At 40.3% G+C, this 19,967-nt stretch overlaps 1 protein-coding gene across 1 annotated transcript; it reads left to right on the top strand.

Moving 5' to 3' along the window:
• The first annotated feature begins 2,165 nt into the window (after nt 1-2,165).
• Nucleotides 2,166-19,654, top strand: LOC110065836 (leucine-rich repeat and coiled-coil domain-containing protein 1-like). The gene is made up of 24 exons (XM_020773000.2): nt 2,166-2,656; nt 3,376-3,695; nt 4,238-4,293; nt 4,879-5,007; nt 7,747-7,839; nt 8,502-8,550; nt 8,689-8,957; nt 10,279-10,378; nt 10,995-11,113; nt 11,743-11,877; nt 12,307-12,446; nt 12,643-12,759; nt 13,235-13,319; nt 13,500-13,613; nt 14,346-14,417; nt 14,557-14,631; nt 14,822-14,921; nt 15,587-15,675; nt 15,958-16,032; nt 16,705-16,818; nt 17,292-17,386; nt 18,457-18,594; nt 18,824-18,959; nt 19,406-19,654. The coding sequence occupies exons 1-24, from the start codon at nt 2,343-2,345 to the stop codon at nt 19,535-19,537; spliced, it is 3,066 nt and encodes a 1,021-aa protein (XP_020628659.2). The 5' UTR covers nt 2,166-2,342; the 3' UTR covers nt 19,538-19,654.
• The last annotated feature ends 313 nt before the right edge of the window (nt 19,655-19,967 follow it).

Raw genomic sequence — 19,967 nt, 5'->3', positions numbered from 1 at the left:
ATCCGGAGTGACCTTGGATTTCTGATCCAGATCCAGTTCACCCTAAAGAAATGCACCCATTGTCTCTTGTTTAGATGTCTACCAGGCCGAAAAAATCAGCAAGAATACAAAGAATTTCGGCAATATTTGAACGAGAGAACGTACAGGATGAAGTTCTTATTGCCTGAGAAAATCATTTTTTCGCACCTTAATAAACTGTATCCATGTTAAAAACTTAGTTTAATATTGGTGCCCCTTAGCACCTTAAGGTGGCTCCATAGGGTAATCATTTATGGCGTTGCGTGCGCAAGTGTTATGTTTTGAATGCTGTTTTTGCATTCGCTTTCACACCTAGTCCTCTCAAACTTATTACATGTAATAAGCAATAATTAAATAGTGCTTTACTATCATCTCTGTTAAAATTTTGGGATTTAGTCTTAAATTATAAATGCCCAAACAAATGCGTTTTTTACTGTTTTTATGGCTTTAATTGTGATTTTCATGAATTTCCCTCGGTGAAATCTTCCAAAATTTTTACATCACATCTCTTCCAGCGGGATACGAATTTTAAACACGAAAACAGTAGGGTTTGTAAAGGCAGTTTTCTCGATATTTTCAAATTTATGTCTTTTACCGCTGCAAAAAATCTGGTCTTATAGATTTCCCTGAAAAACGAGCTCTGGGAGGTTAACAAATGTACTTCATTCCTGGTTTTAGGATTTCGGGCCTTAGTTTCCGGCATTCTGGGCTTCCAGTTTTCCGGACTTTTCCGGACGGGGGGTGCTCGTCGGAACTTTTGAAAAGAACCCCTACGAGGTACCAAGATCCTGTTTTGTGGGCTTGAAACGTTTTCACCCTTAAGAGGTACTAATTCCCCTAAAACAACACATAATCTCCTGTAATTTTTTTCCGGTTCAACACCCTAAAGGGTATCGCAAAAGCTCCCGCTGCACCAAAACCGCGTTTATAACCCGGCCCCTAAAAGGTACGACCAGTACCCCCGTCCTTTTTATATGAAAGTCCCCCCAGGCTTTTAGGACAAGATATTCGCTACTAGCACTCAAAACAAATAATAGAAAGTGATGAAAAAATATATATATATGATAGAGCGCTTTTAACTAGGCCTTGGCGGATTGTGCTCCTAAAAGTGGCATATTATGCCACTAGCAGTGCTCGAAATTTTGCCAAATTATGCCAACATTATGCCAGAATTCCCAAATTATGCTCCTGAATTCCCAAATTATGCTCACAAAATGACGTATATTCTGTACATGTAGGCGCGCAATAACGACACCAAATTATGATGTTTTTCAAATAAACTGTTGTTGTAAATTTATTTGTTTTATGGCAGTTTGTCTCGGCGCTCAGCTGTCCAAATTAGCTGCTCGCATCTCTGAACCGTTTGTAAAATGCCTTCAACGACTTAACGATCGATTTAAACTAACTCAAACTATAGCGTATCAAGCCACGAAGTAAATCAACTTGTCTTGGCAGTTCTGAGTTCTTTCAGCACCAATAATTTCTTGAATAAACATAGATAAGAATAATATACACTAGTCAACATCAGCGCTTATTGTACTGCAACATCGCGCTGGCCTGCGCTGTCCTGCTGATCGCTAAATTCGCGAGAATCCGCCAAAAGAGGCCTAGTAACTAAGCCTGTCAGAACAAAGTCAATATTACTATTAGCGTAGCTAAAACACACATTGCAAGAACATACTACCTAAATTTAACTTATTTATGTAGAAAATACAAAATTTTACGAATTTAGGCTCCAAAAAGTGCTAAAATTTGCTAATTATACCGTGGCAGTGCTCGTTTAAAAAATTATGCTTTTTTGCTCCAATTATGCCAAAAATTATGCTAGCACAATCCGCCAAGGCCTACTTTTAACCATTTGAAATTACTGTACCTCGTTGTTTACGCCCCCATTTCGGGCCCGAACAAAAGCTCAGTTATTCATTTTCTTATTTAAAGAATCCTTTTAATACGGTCACTACGTACGTTAACACGGCCAAATGTTTGTGGCACGTTAGTGATCAGATTGATAACGGAGTTTCACTGTAGAATGCTAACTGACTAGAACAAACCCTGAGAAAGAAGTTACTGGCCGTGTACAATGACACTCTATGCCTGTTACACCACCCAGTTGGAAACTCTTGCCAGCGGACGATACCATTAGGCGCCATTTTAAAAAAAATATATTTTTATTTGCTCTGATTCTTGTTTAACACAATTTTGAGTCAAGACTTGCCATGTTATTTCTTGGAGATATACCTTAATAGAGATGAATAATCAAAGGGTATCTATATGGCTGGATATAATGAGAAAAATATTTAACTCTACTGAAAATCTGCGAATATATGAGCAAAACAACGATGGCAACAGAAAGTGATGATGTGGTTTCCACTACTTTTCCAAAGGAGATCTGTTTTATAGATTCACAGATAAACAGTCTGTTTGACTTTCATCTGGATCCAGGATTGATTTCTATAAATCTGCACTGCAACAACATTTCTGTTATAGAAAACCTTGACCGACTTCAGCACCTCAAGTATCTTGATTTGTCGTCAAATCACATCACAAGAATTCAAGGACTAGGTGGTCTGAAGAGCCTCAAGACCCTTAACTTATCCTGCAATGAATTACAAGTTGTGGAAGGACTTGAGAACCTGAGGTAGTACTTGTTGCCTGTGTTTGTTTTGAGAAGGGACGGGAGAAGAAGATAAGCTTCAGTAGATTCAACTGAATCTTCAGTAGATTTTATATGCAGTTAGGTTTTCCTCAGACGTCATAGAGAAATTTTATTGAGGCATTATGTGTAGATTTTTGTGTAACAGCTCTCTGGTTCTATCTAACATTACAAAGCTACATTTATGATATTGGCCACTAAATTGGTGCAGTGGTGAGAGCGCTTGCCTCCCACCATTGTGGCACAGGGTTGATTCCATTCCGGTGTCATATGTGGGTTGGTTCTCGCCTTGCTCCGAGGGTTTTTTTCTGGGTACTCTGGTTTCCCTTCCTCCTCAAAAACCAACATTTCTAAATTCCAATTCGATCAGCACAGAGGACCCGTATGAAAACCATTGTGGCCCAGGTTCGATTCCAGTCTGCTGTCATATGTGGGTTGGTTCTCGCCTTGCTCCAAGGGTTTTTCTCTGGGTACTCTGGTTTCCCTTCCTCCTCAAAAACCAACATTTCTAAATTCCAATTTGATCAGTATAAAGGACCTGCATGAAAACCAGATAGAGCTGATGTGGCTTCCGCTCTTAATATTATGATTTTTTTTTTTTGATTTTACTTCAGTTAGCCTAAACACTGTCAAAAACGTTTCAGTTTCCCTTCATTTCACATTTTCATTTCACCTAAAAAGCATTTTAATTCCTGTCATTGCAGGAATCTGATGAGGCTGGACTTATCGTACAATGCAATTCATAATCTATCAGGGTTGAAGAAACTTCATGGACCTGTCTTTAACTTGAGGAACTTATATCTCCATGGAAACCAGCTCACCTCACTGGATCATGTAATCAGTTGTCTTATTGGCTGCAGAATGCTTAAAGAACTTACACTGTCTCAATATGGAGAAGCTAATCCTGTGTGTGAGATATCAGCTTACCGATCTGGTGTACTCACAGCGTTGAAAACACTGGAAGTGTTAGATGGGCTTGACCGGACGGGAAAGCCAGGGGCAACAAGGGACAATGTGTTTATGGGTACAAATTATCCTGTTTTTTTTTCCTCTCCATTCTATGTTCTGAAATTACCATGTTTCTTTTCCCAATCCATCTCTGTTATCTCTTTGGTCAAATAAGAGAAGGCAGTAAGGGGGCACAGAAGGGTTAGTAAGAGATACAAGAAATCTACCTGTATCTTTTTGTTCTCTCTTTGTCCTTGTTGTCCTGTATGCTCAGTACCAATCCACACACCTGGACACCTTGGCCTTAGTGCTGCAGATGTTTTGTGGAATAGCACTCCAGTCAACCTGTTCGGGTCAAGTCAGTCTATATATGATTACTGTAGCTCTCAATAACGGAAATGAGAACACAATACATGTGTACTCATATGTATGACTCATAGACTAGTTTGACTGTTTGAAATTTAAGCCTCAATAAGCAGCCAACTTTCTGTACACAGGACTGGCTAAACTGAATTTCTTATGTACAATGTAAGTTGAATTTTTGCTAATTTCCTTTGTTTTATGCTAAGCTGTTTTGTTGTAAATGCAGCTCTCTAATTTTGTTATTTTTATTTGTAGAAATGGAGGACTATGTAGAGTATCTTAAATCAGAAAGTTCTACTGAGAGCCCTTTGGTAAGTAGGTTTCTGTTACAAATATAGTTTACTGATCAGGCCCATGTTGTTCGAAAGGTGAATAGCACTATCCACTGGATAAATCACTATCCAGTAGATAGCGTATTTTGTTTTGTCCACACTTATCACAGGATAACGATTTTTCTGGTGGATAGCATAATCCATTTTTGAACAACAAGGGCCAGTGCATTTGGCTTGCTAACAAGTTGTTTTGATAGTTAAGGGTCCTTGGGACCCCAGTTCCAAACAGTTGGGGGTTCTTTTTGCTATTCAGGGGTCCTCTGCCTATTACTAAAATTTTCGGAACTTTTTCCTGCACCCAAGGATGTACTTTACCAATATACTGTGCATCCTTTTCATTTTTTGTGCATATAAGATGAACACCTGTGCGTTAATGGGAACTCTGCAAGATACACAAAATATCCTTCTGTGCCCAGATCTTCAAAGATCTTTTAAGATCTTTTTTAAAGGTCTTTTACCACAGTTGGTAACTCTGGTTTCTCTAGCATAAGGTGGGTATCCAATGTAGACTTAATAAATGCGAAACACAATATAATTGTACAATCCCTTTGTTCTTTAATACAGAAAGATTCCAAGTATGAAGTTATGACTCCAAGAATTGACTCAGTGCTGGACAGATTCAGACAACGAGGGCCACTGTTATCATCAGAGACAGACACTGGAGAGGAGAGGATAACAGAAGATCCCCCAGTGGTATGGACCTTCTATTATTTGCAGAGGATGCCATGTCTACATGTACATTTACTTGCACCTTTACTTGCATTTGGGAACTTGTTAGCAGCATGTCATACAATAACTATTTAAGAAATAGAAAACATGTACCATGTTTCTATCGAGTTATAGAAACGCGAGTGGAAGTTTGGGAGAACGAGAAATGCTGTGGGAACATGAGCCGCAGGTGAGTGTTTCCACAGCTTTTTCGAGTTCTCCCAAACTTTCACGAGTGTTTCTATAACTTGATAGAAACAGGGAGAACATGTTTTCTATTTCTTTTAGAAAACACTGTGACTAAAAAAAGGAAAACAACTTGTTAACTTTGATTATCAAAGTGTAAATTCTCTTCGCTTGGGTCACAATTACGTCTGTCAACAGCTTGTGCTAGTTCTGTGTTTCTATTGAGTTTTATAAAATAACTGAGCTACTAGGCGCGCTCTCATTGGTCGATAGGTGTGTTTAGATGAGAGTATGTAAACACTGTTGTGACGTTTTAGATTCGCGCGTATTTTTGAGAATTGTTTTATAAAAGCAATAGAGCATTTTTTCCGTGTTCACATAGCCTCATCTAAACACTTGGGGGCTGGGAGAATTCTCGAAAGTTATGCAAACCCTCAACTATGTCTTGTGTTTGCATAACTATCTTAAATTCTCCCAACCCTCCTCGTGTTTAGATGAGGCTATGTAAACACGGAAAAAGTGCTTGAGCTACTGGTATTCATTTTTAAAGAATGGAATTAATTATTCTAAGTTTTATTCACTAATCTACAGTATTGTCAGGGAACGTAATGAAAATATTCCACTGTGTGTGATATCATATAAAAAGTGGTGTAGGTGACACAAATAATTATTAGAATATATAATAAGGACAATGAGTTGTTCAAATGTGAGGACGGTAACGTGCAATAATATTATTACAAAATTGCTCAAGGCCTCAGTTGAATTGTCTATTATTTTAACCACCCAACATGCTACTGAAGGAGAACTTCAACTATTATTATGTGAGACAAGTACATTATGCAGCTCTGCCATCTGGCTGATGCTGCTAGAGCTATATGGCCTAAACTACATGTACACACCACTGCACATACATACATGTAACTCTAATGAGATCAGGACAAGAGTAAACCCAGAGTGAGAAATATGAAAAGGTAAAGTCTGCATACGAGCTAAGTGCCCATCGGGCCAGAGCTTATTTCGGTTTTGGTAGCATGAAGCGACTAGGATTGTTTGCACTCCCCTTGGATGGGATGCTAGTCCATCACAGGGTTACCCCCAGCATTAAGTTCGCCGCTACCCATTAACACACCTGGGTGGAGAGGGGCACTGTGAGAGTAAAGTGTCCTGCCCAAGAACACAACACAATGTTCCTGACCAGGGCATGAACCCAGACTGCTCGATCCAGTGACGAGCACACTAACCATGAGGCTACCACACCTTTCACAGGCCGGGGGAAAAATGAGTTCTGTCGATCAGCTTGACCAATATCCTTGGGCGCTTACCATTCGACCAAAAATTCCGAAATTTTCGAAACGGGGTCAAATGGTATGGAAATTTCCAAGGTTAAGCTCTAGAAAATCCGGAAATTGTTGAATTGTCCGAAAAGCGAACCATTCAACCGAAATTTCAGGAAATTTCGGGATGAAAATTAAATGGAACGGAAATTTCCAGGAAAAAGTTTTCGAAAATTTGGTTATACCTCAAGAGGTTGTCCTCTTTTTGGGAAATTATGTAAACTCGCAATTTTTTATTCAGCGCTAGTTCTTTTGGCCGCGATCACCACGATCATCCCAGACAAAGATGACGGCGACGTGTATTCGAAATGGATTAATATTTTACTCGCCACTTGTCGGTCGATAAATGCTAACTTAAATTCATCAAGAAAGCGTTTAATTCCAACAAAAATTAAGCCCCCTGTGTGTACTTGTTTGTTTTGGATAGGTTAGCTAAGAAATGTACAAAGACTTATAACTTGTGCAGAGCCATTGTACGACTCATTAAATCCTTCGTTTTTTGACGTTTTCGCTGCGTTGTGGTTTGTATAAGGTCCCTGCTGTCATGGGCTATAAAAAGTCACTGTGTCGACGTATCAGTGCTCTGTATGCTTCTCTATTTGCTATTTAAACCTCGACATGAAGTCATTGAAAAAGTTGAAGCGAACAAAAGTGTGAGGGCGCTTTCCACTCTGGTGCAGCCACCGAAAAAGTCTGTTCCATTCGCCCTAGAAAATTTCCGGAAATTCATACTGGAATTTTTGGTCGAATGGAATAATCTATTGTTAGATTTCAGACTGTTATTCTGAGTTGACCTTATTCCCTACTTTGGCACTATAATGTCATACCTTTGGCAGTGATACAGTGAAAGGATTTATTCTATTTCTTGTACCACCGCATAGTGACCTAATAGTTAATTGTACTTAACTCTGGAATGAGTAACTTAGGTTCAAGCTCTGACTGAGGTCATGGTGTTGTATTCTTGGGCAAGAGTCTTTACTCTCAGAGTGCCTCTCTCCACCCAGATATTAAAATTGGTAACAGCAAATAATGTACTGGGCTAGAAATACTCCTGGTTGATACTAAAATGTTTTGCCTGCTTGTGAAAACCAAATGCTTTCCTACTGAAAACACAGACTTTGCCCACCTTTAACTTACTATTGGCACACCGCTTAGTTCTTGTTATGAACTGCTGGTAATTTCAATTTGTCGATGTTCTTTGCAGAAGAAGCCACCAGCAAGAGTCAGCCTGTCAGCTGATCATGAAGTTCGTTTAGAGACCCTTGAACATCAGCTCACTCGTTTGATTCACAACACGGTGAGTTGAATGTTGCTCAGGTCCTGGGTATATATTTAAATTTATTCCTTGTCTTGAAAACTAAACTCTCTACGGGGAACAGAACTCAGTGGCGGATCCAGATTTTGAGCTAAGGGGGTGGGGGTGGGAGGCGGTTTTGTTTTAGTTGCCCTGCCGGCTTTTCTTCTTTCAGTCATTTCTTCTTTTTTCACTTAAAATAAGGGGGACGGGGCGGCCCCCCCCCCGGCCCCTCCCCTAGATCCGCCACTGGAACTATAATAATTATAGTTATTATTGTCCCTCTGAATAGGGTCACTGTGTTGTGTTCTTGAACAAGACTCTTAATAGGAATTATTTGGTGCCTCCAAAGAAACCAAGACAAACTTTCCTAGTGTGTATGGAGTGAAACATGCTTTAGAGCCATCGTACCATTGTAAGTAAGTGTCTTGCATGAGAACACAACGCAGTAACCACAGTCTGGGCTCAAACCTGGACTGCCTGACCTGGAGTCAGGCGCTCTAACCACCAGGTCATTGTGCCTCCCAAATAATTAGTCAAAGTACATGTTTATAAATTATATTTTAGAACCAAATTCTCACAACCTGGTGGGAAAAAAAATGAAATTTATGGCAGTCATTAAGGGAAAAAAATTATTTACGCCTTCAGACTTATTCCTTTTTTAGGAAAGAACCCAAGTTTCAAGGCACTCGGGGAAAACAAAAGAAGGAGTTGGTAAGTTTGGTTTTTGAAGACCTGAAGATACTGCTTTCATCAATACAGTAATATAGGGAACCTATACTAAGAATTTATTTGATGATATAATGGGCTTAGTATAAAATGTACATGTAGAATGTTTTTCTTTTGTAATAGAAAACAGCAACTCTGACGAGTCTGAATCAACTGAACAACCTGATAAAAGAAAACAAATTCAACGATCTCCCAAAGCTAAAAGAACACAGCGAATGCCAGTTTCCAAGAAGGGACCAATAAAGACGCGAACAAAGCCGTCTGTTCATGTCACAGTCGAGTCAACAAGCTCCACATCACCATCAGACCAACAAGCAAAACATCTGGCGATCAAAGGCAAGGCAGTGACAGGACGGGCAGTCAGAGATCCACGAGATGATGAAACATATCTGGTCAGTTTATAAGTATTGTTCTTTATCGTAAATGAACATGTGTCTGTACACGCTCAGTTATTTTACCATCAAAGAGATGTCTGGAATTTGAAACAAAAAATCCTCGCACGTCTATATGGTGTGTACTTCTATTTATGGGTACTGTTTAGAAAATGGCCTAGAGAAAAGACGCGCGCTGATTGGTTAGAAGTCGTATTTCTTTTTAACAATTAGATTATGAGCTCGAGATTTCTATCGCGTGATAGTTGACGAGGGCGCAGCCCTCGTCAACTATCACGCATAGAAAGCGAAAGCGAATAATCTAATTGTTTTAGTATAAATCTACTAGTCGTTCAAAACTTTATCGAAAACCCTCTTCATAGACACTTAGAAAACGCCAAGAAGCGGCCGTCATTTTGTTAACAAGTGCACACTGCTACGCTACTCACTATCTATTACAGAATAGATTGTGAGTAGCGTGGCCAATCAGAGAACGGTATTCGTGATAGAACGCTAGTAGATTTATACTAAAACTCGAAAGAAACACAGAACTAGCGCGAGCTGTTGACGTAATGACGGCGCGAAAAAAGAGAATTGTTTTAGGAGAATTCTAGCGGCAATTAAAGCAAATCACGGTTTCCAATTATTTTTCTACGAATTATTAAACTTAACGCTTTAACAAAATCGCACGGATTGAATTGCCATTGGAAATTTGCAGTTGTTTACGCGCGCGCACCCGTTTGTTCAATAATTTCAAGTTTTTAAAGTCAAGAAACCGTTTATGTCCTTCTTTTAGTCTTTTCAGGAATTTAGTCATCCATTTACATCTAAACTTTCCTTCAAAAACTTCGGAAAAACGAAAAAACGCCGCATTTTGAGTACGCCCTCGTCTACTTTCACCGGATAGCAATCTCGACCTCATAGTCTAATTGTTAAATAGAAACACTCGTGAAAGTTTGGGAGAACTCAAAAAAGAGGTGGAAACACCTGCCTATTGGCTCGTGTTCCCACAGCATTTCTCGTTGTCCCGAATTCCCACTCATGTTTCTATTAAACAATTAGATTAATACGAGCTCGAGATTTCTAGTGATAGTTGACGAGGGCGCAGATAGTGAGTGGCGTAGCCAATCAGAGAACGCCATTCGTGATAGAACGCTAGTAGATTTATACTAAAACTCGATAGAGACACAGAAAATATCTTATATTTCCTATGTATAAACTGAGGAGGTTGAATGAGTTAATTTAAAGTTTTTGTCTTACTTTTTGTAACTTCATTTTTGTGCCAAATAAACTGAATAATTAACAGTTGGATTCATGATGGCCTGTTGTTTTGCCTATTTAGTCACTCATTCAAGAACTAGATTCTGAGCGTGAGCGAAGGTGGAAAGCTGAACAGGCTGCCAGAAGAATGGTTGACGCAATTAAAGAGATGCAACTTAAAGGTTTTTGTCTGGTTCTATTGCGAATAATAACAATGACTTCTTACAGATTTAGGAGTATTAAAAAGAAAAAGTGTTACATTATTACAAAGAAAAGTATGCAATGGAATGATTTGTTGAGTAAGTTCCTCAAAACTTGATTGCAATATTTATTTCAAATATTCACAGCCTTGTGGAAGCAATTTTGCAGATCCGCCAGTGCGGGAATGTCAGGTTTTCAAAAATGTATTAAACTAATAACAGATAATTTAGTGCGGTTTTCAATTGAGTGTCGAAAGTAATTAGACAATTACTTTGGTTTTGGTTTTGGTTTTACTACGCGGTTTGAGATTGGCTGAGAAGTCTAATTGGTAAATAATTGGTTTGGTTTTGGTTCTACGACACTCAATTGAAAACCGCTCTAATGCATCCTTATTTATTTGTTTTATGGTTTTTTTTTTGCTTGTGAATGTTTTCAGTTTTCTAGCTTTGACTCGACATTATGTGCAAAGGCAATAACATGCAACAGAAAATCATGTGAAAACTTACTTTTTCCTGTGTACTGGGTAATTTCTATACATGTAATCATTTACTTGACAAGTACAATCTCCATTTTGTCGTTTTACGTGTCACATAACAGAGACAGAGGAGAAGAAACTAAGGGAAGCTTCGCTGGCGGCGAGCAGTCGATTAAAACGTGCGCTGCTTAAAGAAAAGGAAACAAAGGATTCTCTGCAGAAAGCTCTAAATGAAATACAGGTGTGGATTGCACTGTTTTTGGTTTGTTTGTTAGGCTTAGTTACGTTTTATTTTTCAATGTTTTTTTGTTTTTTGACGTTCTGAATCTGAGTTCTAATTATGATGAACACGCGATAAAGCTTCGATGTTCTCACAAATTTTACTCGGCTCTCCATAACTATGGACATAAATTTGTCTTATGATTGTTTTAAGAATTTGGTAGATCGCGGCAATGTGTCCTAGTGTTGGTATTTATTATAGAGAGCTTAATAAGCACAGACAGTTAGGTATTACAGACGTCAACTGAAAGTTTGCGTTCTTTCTTTTGTCCCATTTTCACGCCCCACCAACGAGTTGAAAAGCTCTCACCAATTGCCAATATATGACAAAGAAGAGAAAATTCGAGTTGCGCTTCACGACCGTCCGTTCCCTGTTGTAAGCTGATTTCGACTAAACGCCATTTACTTTTAACGCACTCTGGTTTTGTTAACATGGCGTAGTGAAAAGATAAGATAGTTCAAGGTTGTGAGAATTCCGAAGTTTTTCTTTCCCAAACTTGCTTCATTGTTTGCCACATAGTGTGCGAGCAGAAACCGGCAGTTTTTTTTCTGTTGTAATGATATGTGTTGTTTAATTTTTTCGACTTTTAGGCACAAAATATTGAGCTTAGTGAAGAAGTAAAAAGGCTGAAAGAAACTGAAGAAGAACAACAAATAGCGCTGCGAGCATTAGAACAAGCCACAACAAAGATGGAGACAGACAAGATCAAACAGCATGCCGAGGCGGTCAGTGGGTCACATTATGTGTAGGGTCTCGTTAATTAAGGAGGACAAAGATTTTGCGGCCTTTCCACGAGATTCAATGAAGTTAGCATCTTTGGGCTGTGACTTTAATTTCTGTGTTCTTGTAATAAGCAAAGCGAGACGACCGCTTGTTAAAGGTATACGTACGACAAGGAGTTTAGAAGATTAAAGATCAACAAAAAGATGTTAAAAAAGCGTCGGAAACTAATCAAAAACTTTTCAATCGAGAAGCACCTCGTAATTACTACCACCTTCTCGAAGCCTGCAGAAGAAAAAAATACTCAGTCATTTGCTTATTTTCGCATAGTCCTCCTCAATAAGACTACTCGCTAATACAGCTGCGTTTGATTGCCAGTTGGTAGTCGGATTAAAAGTGTTTAATTGTTAACAAATTTTTGTTATCTTTTACAGGTTTCCCAGTTACAACAGGAGCAGATGAGGGTAGGCGCCTTGACAAAGGAATGCGAACTGTCAAAACACTCAGTTAAACAACTGAAGGGTCAGGTACATCAGCTGCAAGAACTGCTTGCTAACAGAGAACAGGAACACAGGTAATTGTCGAGTTGCTCGCCCATAAACGAACAGACTACCGCCGCCGTCACAACCACCAAAACGACTACTATTATTATAATTAACAATCTAGAATTAGCTTTTGGTAGTTTTTACAGAGTAACGACTCTCTTAACATGTATAACAAGAAAGCCGTAGTATTATCTCAGAGGCGGGAACTATTTCTCTTATCTACAGAAAAGCAGTGGAAGGCCTGGTACGAGCGGACAGCCAGCAGGTGCGAGAGATTGTAGATCGGGAGGTTGCTAAGCAGGAGGGTCTTCATCAGCAGATCGTAAAAGATTATCAAGACAGGTAAGAATCGAGTTCGGCCATAGGTAACGTGTTCGATGGAAACTAAATTGGTTGACTTTGCGCACTCACATCGTGCGTGAGACGTGGTGGCTGGGTAACTCCTAGGACATCTTGTTCGTGCCCTCGCCAGGGTTATGTGTACTTGCGTAATACATTGTATTCCTAAAGTCCCTCTCCAGCTCAGCGAATAAATAGGTAATGTCGAACAATTACGGCAACCTGGCAAAGTGCGGCGGGGATTGCCTTCGATGGACAGGGGGAGTTGGGGGTGGGGGGTGGGGGGTGTAGCAATACTCTTATCCAGGATAAAGTCAGGCGTTGAAGGCTAAAAGGCTTTTCCAGTCTATTGGATTGATACAGACAGTTACCTTTCTAACTAACTTTCTAACTAACTTTCTAAAAACTTAACTTTTAACTTTTTGAAAACTGAAAAGTTTTTAATCCTAACACGGTCCTCTTGACTGCACCATAACAGGCTGAACAAACGAGACGTGGACTATGCCGCCTTGGAAGACGAGTTTAGAATGGGTCTTCAGATAGAAGCGAATCGATTTAGAGAGGTGGGTGCTAATAACATCGACCCACGCCATTGTTACCACTTAAGTCCTTTACAGTCATTTAAACCTAACTGATTTTTATGTAGCTAAAAGAAATTCAATGAGCCAAGTTATAAGAATGACAAATATGTCGTTTAGTAGCGGTCAAATGTTAAGCTTGTTTTGTTATTTTGTACCAAATAGCTTCAGGAAGCATTTGAACGAGTAAGCGATGAGAGCGCTCAACAGAAAGAAGCTCTGCACACTATTAAACAGAAGGAAAATAAAGCAACCACCATGGTGAACGAACTCACGGCGGTACGTACCTGTATCTAACTTCATTTTCTATAAGCTTGTTAACGACTCTACAACTCGTCCCTACCCTTCCCCTGTACTAGAGCAGTTTCATTGTTCTTTATAGTTCCGTCTGAATTCATATCAATCCTGTCTCTGAGCCCGCGGTTTTGTTAGAGGAGTTACTTAGCAACAAGCCTCGAACATACCCTACCAGTATGATAACCTTTACCATTTCTGATTGGAAATAACAATCGAAAACTCTTCGTAAGTTCAAATGAGACACAGTTAAAGTTTACTCTGAACGAGAACAGAGCTCAACCTCGATCCCAGGCTCTCTCTCCTTTGCCCTCCTTCTCGTTGAGGGAGGCAAAGGAAAGAGAGCCTGGGATCGAGGTTGAAGTGAGCGTCTCCACGTGTCATGACGTCACGTCCCAAAAAGTGACATTTCTCTCCCATGGGGAAATATGTTCTTTTCTTATGTCAACATCCCCTACTGTTTAATTGGGAACACTAAAATTGCCTCCAAGAAAACCCACTATAGAGCGTTTTCACTCACGTGGCCAGCAGCTATGCAAATTTATCGGAACAAAAGAAAGTGTTTACATAAGAAAAGAGTTCAATTCACACAGGATAGGTTTGGTACACCAACATGGCCGCCGTTTCATTGTTTTGGAACACCAATGTGGTTGCCGTGACGTCATGTGAAAACGCTCTATTTAGTAAATTCAGTTTTTATTCTATATTCACGCTTAGATGGTGAAGGAGCAGCGTGGAAGAATCACTGAACTGTCGCGTGGGAGACAAGAAATAGTCGGAGATTACAAGGTATGTATGGGATATCTTCATCCCTAGGGTGAGCGCATCATCCCTGGGATAAACACTGTTTGCTAACCATCTCATCACATAGTGAGGTGGATGTACACGAGTATATTGTCTAACTGAAATTTCTATCTTGTTTCTCCAGGAAAGAATACAGAGTTTAGAGAAACAACTGAACGAAGCTAACAGACAGCTGACGAGATTGGAAGTACTGGAACAGGTCAGTCCTTTACCGAGAGCTACTTGCTTAAAAAAATACTTTGGTTTTGGTTTTACGACGCTCAATTGATTGCAAGCCACACTAATCTATCAATTTAGCTTGTACACTATTCAGTCGTTGTGTACGCAAAGAATGGTCCATTTGTTCTACTGAAAGTGTGTTTTAGAGATATTTTTTTTGTTTATTTTAGGACAAAGCTAAGTTAACGGCTCAGATACGAGCACAAGGATCAGTGATCGAAGGACTGAGAACTGAAAGAAAGTTATGGAGCGAGGAACTCGCGCAGCAAGGTAGTACAAAACAAAGCACAACACGCATAGTTTGTCCAGTGGAAATTAATTTGTAGTAAAAAGCAACATCTTACAGTATAATGAAATTTAAAATACGCGTTGGCACTTCCTTGGAGTGGCGTTTGGTGCACCGTTTCCATTTGAGTTGGAACTTTGAAGTGTTCTTTTTGTGGATAAAAGGAAACAGGAGAACAACGAGAAAAATCCTCGATCTAAGGACGAGAACCAGCAACAAACTCAACGTACATATGACGTCAGGTTCGGGATCGAACGCCGGCCATATTGGTGGGAGGCGAGCGCTCACCTCTGCGCAACTCCTGCTCATTAAGTCGAGGAAGTAAGCTGAAATGAAGCTGGAAATTCTTGTGGTCTACAGCAGGCCTCAGTTGTTCGAAGGCTGGATAACGCTATCCACCGGATAAATCACTATCTAGTGGATAAGTGTTAACAAAACAAACCACGCTGTCCGCTGGATAGAGTGGTTTTTTCCGGTGGATAGCGTTATCCACCTTCCGAACAACTCAGGCCAGGAGTTTCCAATTCTTATTCTCCAATCAAAACTAATAACACGAGCTCACGTAGCAACATTTTCACCGTTAACCTCGACAAGCGGTAATTGCACTTGACAAGCGGTCAAGATTCAAGGCCAGTTGTTTTGTCAACAGGATCTTCACTCGCTCAAGATCGCGGACGAATGGAAGCTCGCATTGAAGCACTGACAGCTGAAGTTAGCGAACTGAAGAAGGAATGCCAGGTGAGGCTACCAGACGTAGTTAATAACATTGTTTCACATCGCAAACGTTGACAAAAGCTAATCTAGGCTACGTGTTAGGCGTTCAAAGGGGAAGGAGAGCTTCCCCGAGATAGGGCTCCCTCCCCGAACACTGCTTAATACATCACGCTATTTATTCGACTTTTACGGTATTTTCCGAGTAGCTTGTGTCACTTAGCTGTTGAAAATCGTTTTCATTTGAAAGAAACTTCTTTGCCGTCTTTAACAAGTAACATCATCTTTCGGTCATAAATTTTGTCTCAGAGTGCCAATGAAACGATAGCTATCAAGTCCAAAGTTATTGAGGATCAGACGGACTCCATTAGAAAACTCAAAGAGGTTAGTGTGTCCCATACCCAAGTTCGTTGTTATAGTTTTGTTCGACATTCCTCATTCACACCTCTGACCCAAAATAATTCTCACCTTTTCTCCTAATCTGCCTCTGAATAGGAAAGGTTGCTACACCCTTTTCTTCACGGGAAGGTAATATGCGCTATGGCATAGTATGTTTTCTGTTATCTCGGTTACGGGACATTTTACAAGGATCTGTTATGGTCAGTTCTCACGGGAAAACCCTCGGCAACGACCCTCGGCAACGAAAGGTATTCCGCGGGCTAACTTTCATAAGCTAGAGAATAAGTCTGCGTCAGGCCAGCGGCTCATTCAGCTTGACTTATTCCGGTTTCTGAAGTGTGAAGCGACTAGAAGTATATCCCCTTTTCCCTGGATGGAATGCCAGTACATCGCAGGGTTAACCTCGAGCATTAGGTTCGCCGGTACCAATTTATTCAGCTGGGTGGAGATAAGCACTGTGAGAGTAAAGTGTCTTGTCCAAGAACACAACACGATGACCCTGGCCAGGGCTTGAATCCAGACCGCTCAATCTGGAGCCTGGGGCCTTAACCATTAGACGCCTCGAACGAACGAACGAACGAACGAACGGACGGACGGACGGACGGACGAACGAACGTTAAAAACATCAACCGTTAAAGCTTTGTCTGTCTTCTTTAGAAACTTGCAGATCAAGATTCCGACATGCGCCAGAAGAAAGAGGACAGCAAAGCACGCGAGAGAAATCTTGAAGAGCAGTTAGCTGCCGAGTCATCTGCTAATCAGGAGCTGCAGGTCAGATTTGCCTCTAAATTCTCTTTACACAGCATATCTACGAAAAATAAAATGAAAATAAATAACCTTATTTGCGTGTCGAATCTATTTTGCACTGTTGTGCTAATTGGGGACACTGTAAATAAACTACCAAATATTGTAAATTGAACATAAATTATTAAGAATCCCAACTGTTGGGAGGCTGACCAGTTAGCAACAACGAGGTGGAGGAGTTGAACTCGGGACTACCAAGAACAAATCAGGGAACCAGGGACCCCCAGATTTCAAATCCAACGCCCTAAACCACTCGGCCACGCCGCCTCCGCAGTAACAGGTCTTTCCACAGTACTGTGAAAAAGTAACTAAGCGAATTTCCAAATCCTTTATAATCTGTCTTTTCTGAGCCGTCTTTCCATAACAAGTCGCTCGTGACCCTTTCTTTCTGTGCATTATACATTAACTTTATACTGTGACTTATTATTCAAATTTAACAGGAGCAAATGGATGCGCTTATTGATCGCAAGGAATCACTCAAAGAAGAATTAAAAAATACACAAGGCGAGCTTCAGACTTGCAAAGAAAGTCACAGGTACATTTAAAATGTTGTTACCTGACGTAGCACTCGATGCAAGGTCTTTCCCTATCACCTAGGGTGTTTTCCATTGTGCCAAAGGTTCCGGAAATTTCAGTCGGAATTCAAATAGAAACGTCCGTTTCGGTTTCTGCTGACCGGAATATTCGGGATCACCTCTGGAGGCGGTCCACTTATTTCGGTCGGAATATCTCCGACCGAAATTCGCTTTTCCATTTTTGACGACCCGGTTCTTTGCCCTAATTAGGGAATTCGGAAAAGGGATTAAAAATGGTAAGAGCCATTCCTATTGGTTGGCTCGGTTTAATTGGAAAATGTCCCGTTTTCCTCGGGTATTCCCAGTGATCTCTGACCGGTCGGTTTGGCATAATGGAAAGCACCCCTAGCAACTGAAATATTGTCCGGTCTGAAGGTCACTGAGCCTGCGAGGTTTGTACGAGGATGCTTCAAAACGTGACGCGTGCTTACCATGACGAATTGGCTTTGGAACTCGCACGTGTGCGTGTAAGTTTCGCATTGGTTGCTTAAGGATTGTGCAATCTTTACAGTTTTTTTTTTGTAGATATACCCTTCGTCGTCCAAAACGACGGGAATAAACGCAACGCACACCTGTTTCCCCTACTGTCTCAGCCTTGTAGCCACCTGAGTGGCCGTTTGTTTTCGCCTGATATTTCTTTCTTGTAGCCCAGTTTTTCCTCGTGCAGCAATCAACTTAGTCTGCGCTTCCTTTACCGGTAACGAGAACGTAGCCAAACAAAAGGTTTAATATTAAGCAATACAATAGCTGTGCAAGTGCATTATAAATCTTTGTACAGGACTTGAGATGACCAAGTTCTGCGTAGTCTGAGGAACGCAACCCCCGACGGTTAATTTTTCGTAGCCCGAGCAAGATTTTAGAGCCATTGGCGTTCTGAACAGATTCAGACAATCGCGAAATCCGCAGTTGAAATATAAATTCATTTTTGCGGGGCGTCGTACTCCCGTCGCCATCGTCGTTGCTTTAACTCCCTAATAAGAAATCTTTAACCGAGCCCGGCTTGATCTTATAAGGATCTCAAACTTGACAGGACGCTAAAAGCAAAGTGGCAGGAAAAGAGTGAACTCATAGGCAAACTGGAGAAGGAAGTCGTAGAGATGAGGAACAATTTTAAGGAGAAAGAGAAAACGTTGACTGAGGAGAGAGACAAAGCTATCCAAGCGGCCAAGTAAGCTAACACGTCTTGAAGTTTTGTTTGTATCCAGAACAACATCAAACAAGAGGAGCAATGATAAAAAAAACTGCAAGTCTCTTGTTACTAAAAACCATCTATAAAGTGGGCAGGATTGACACAAACACAGAAAAGTTATTTAATAACCCAGAGAGTATTTTTCCTGTTTTTTGTTTTTATTGTTTGTATCTTATTACACGGCGTTTTCTCCTTTAAAAATGCTTAGTTCCGCTGTGGAGAGGTTAAAAACCTGTGATGACGCTTTCCGCAAACAACTCGAGCAAGAAAGACAGGCGCATGAACAACAGATTCTAACAATGACCAATGAAAAGCAACGTGAGATAGAACAGGCCAACTCTAGGGTAAGACATGATAAACTTTATACTTCCAACGTTCCTTGACCTCTTTTATTCGCGGTACAATCACTTCACAGTAGAGAACCATTTAGCTAAATCTCAACACAAATATGAGCTTGAACAAGAACCTAACATTACATCAATTTATACTCACCTTAAGCACTGTTCAAAAAAGTTCTTTTGGCTGTGTTAAAACAGCCTTCTATGAATTCTGTGATCAATTCTTAATCGCTGGAGGAACAACAAGATAAGAAACTTAGGGCGGTTTTCTTGAAAGAGGAAGAAATATCACCCCTATCATTATTTTGGTATAGACTTGTCACAAATCAACCTTTGCTTAATCCTTCGCTTATTTATCTTCAGTCCTCGAGCAAAGCGAGAGGTATAAGTTCGAGCGAGGTAAAATTTATTTCTTGAAATTAATTAATAGGTCACCATTGATCTTTTTGCAGGTGTTAGAAGTGGAGGATGAAATGCGCGTACTTTTACAAGAGAATGCAATAACGAAGAAAACTTTGGAAAAACGCCTTCAGAAACTCACATCGGCTTTCACTGAAATTCAACATGACCTAGTTGGGACGTGAATATACTTCACTCATAGCGCATCAATGTTGTAAATATATACACCTATTTTGAAAATTTCTGTTTTCAGAAAGAGAGAATGTATATTATTTATAAGAATAAATACACTATTTTCATCATTTGCTCATCATGCTAAATCTTAATTACACTACCTAGAAATACACACACAACTGCATAGATACGTATACAGGGGCAGAAGTGTAGTAGCTCTCGTGAGCTTGTAATTCTCTTCATTGTTAGCAGCTGTTATTGTTTTAGGGCTAGGGGCATTGTTTCTGTTGTTTGTTCTATTGTCCTCTCAAAGGGTTTCAAGCCATTCATGTCAGACCTCACGAGAGCTGCTACCCTACCCTACACGGGCCTGTAGGTCAGCAGGGACCTCATATGCAGCTTATTGCGAGCTAACTACGGCACCGTCGGATACGAAAACTA

This window comes from Orbicella faveolata, unplaced genomic scaffold (assembly GCF_042242905.1).
Source record: "Orbicella faveolata isolate gen_17 unplaced genomic scaffold, um_ofav_v1 contig_3, whole genome shotgun sequence".
In the NCBI taxonomy this organism is placed as follows: Eukaryota; Metazoa; Cnidaria; class Anthozoa; order Scleractinia; family Merulinidae; genus Orbicella; species Orbicella faveolata.
Note: the sequence above shows the minus strand (reverse complement) of the source record. Positions and strands in the feature narration are given on the sequence as shown.

Excerpts from the sequence above, each read along its gene's own strand:
- LOC110065836 (XM_020773000.2), top strand. The coding sequence starts at position 2,343 with ATGAGCAAAACAACGATGGCAACAGAAAGTGATGATGTGGTTTCCACT. Across the intron at positions 11,878-12,306 it reads TCAAACAGCATGCCGAGGCG|GTTTCCCAGTTACAACAGGA; the intron begins GTCAGTGGGTCA and ends TATCTTTTACAG. Across the intron at positions 12,760-13,234 it reads GTAAAAGATTATCAAGACAG|GCTGAACAAACGAGACGTGG; the intron begins GTAAGAATCGAG and ends GCACCATAACAG.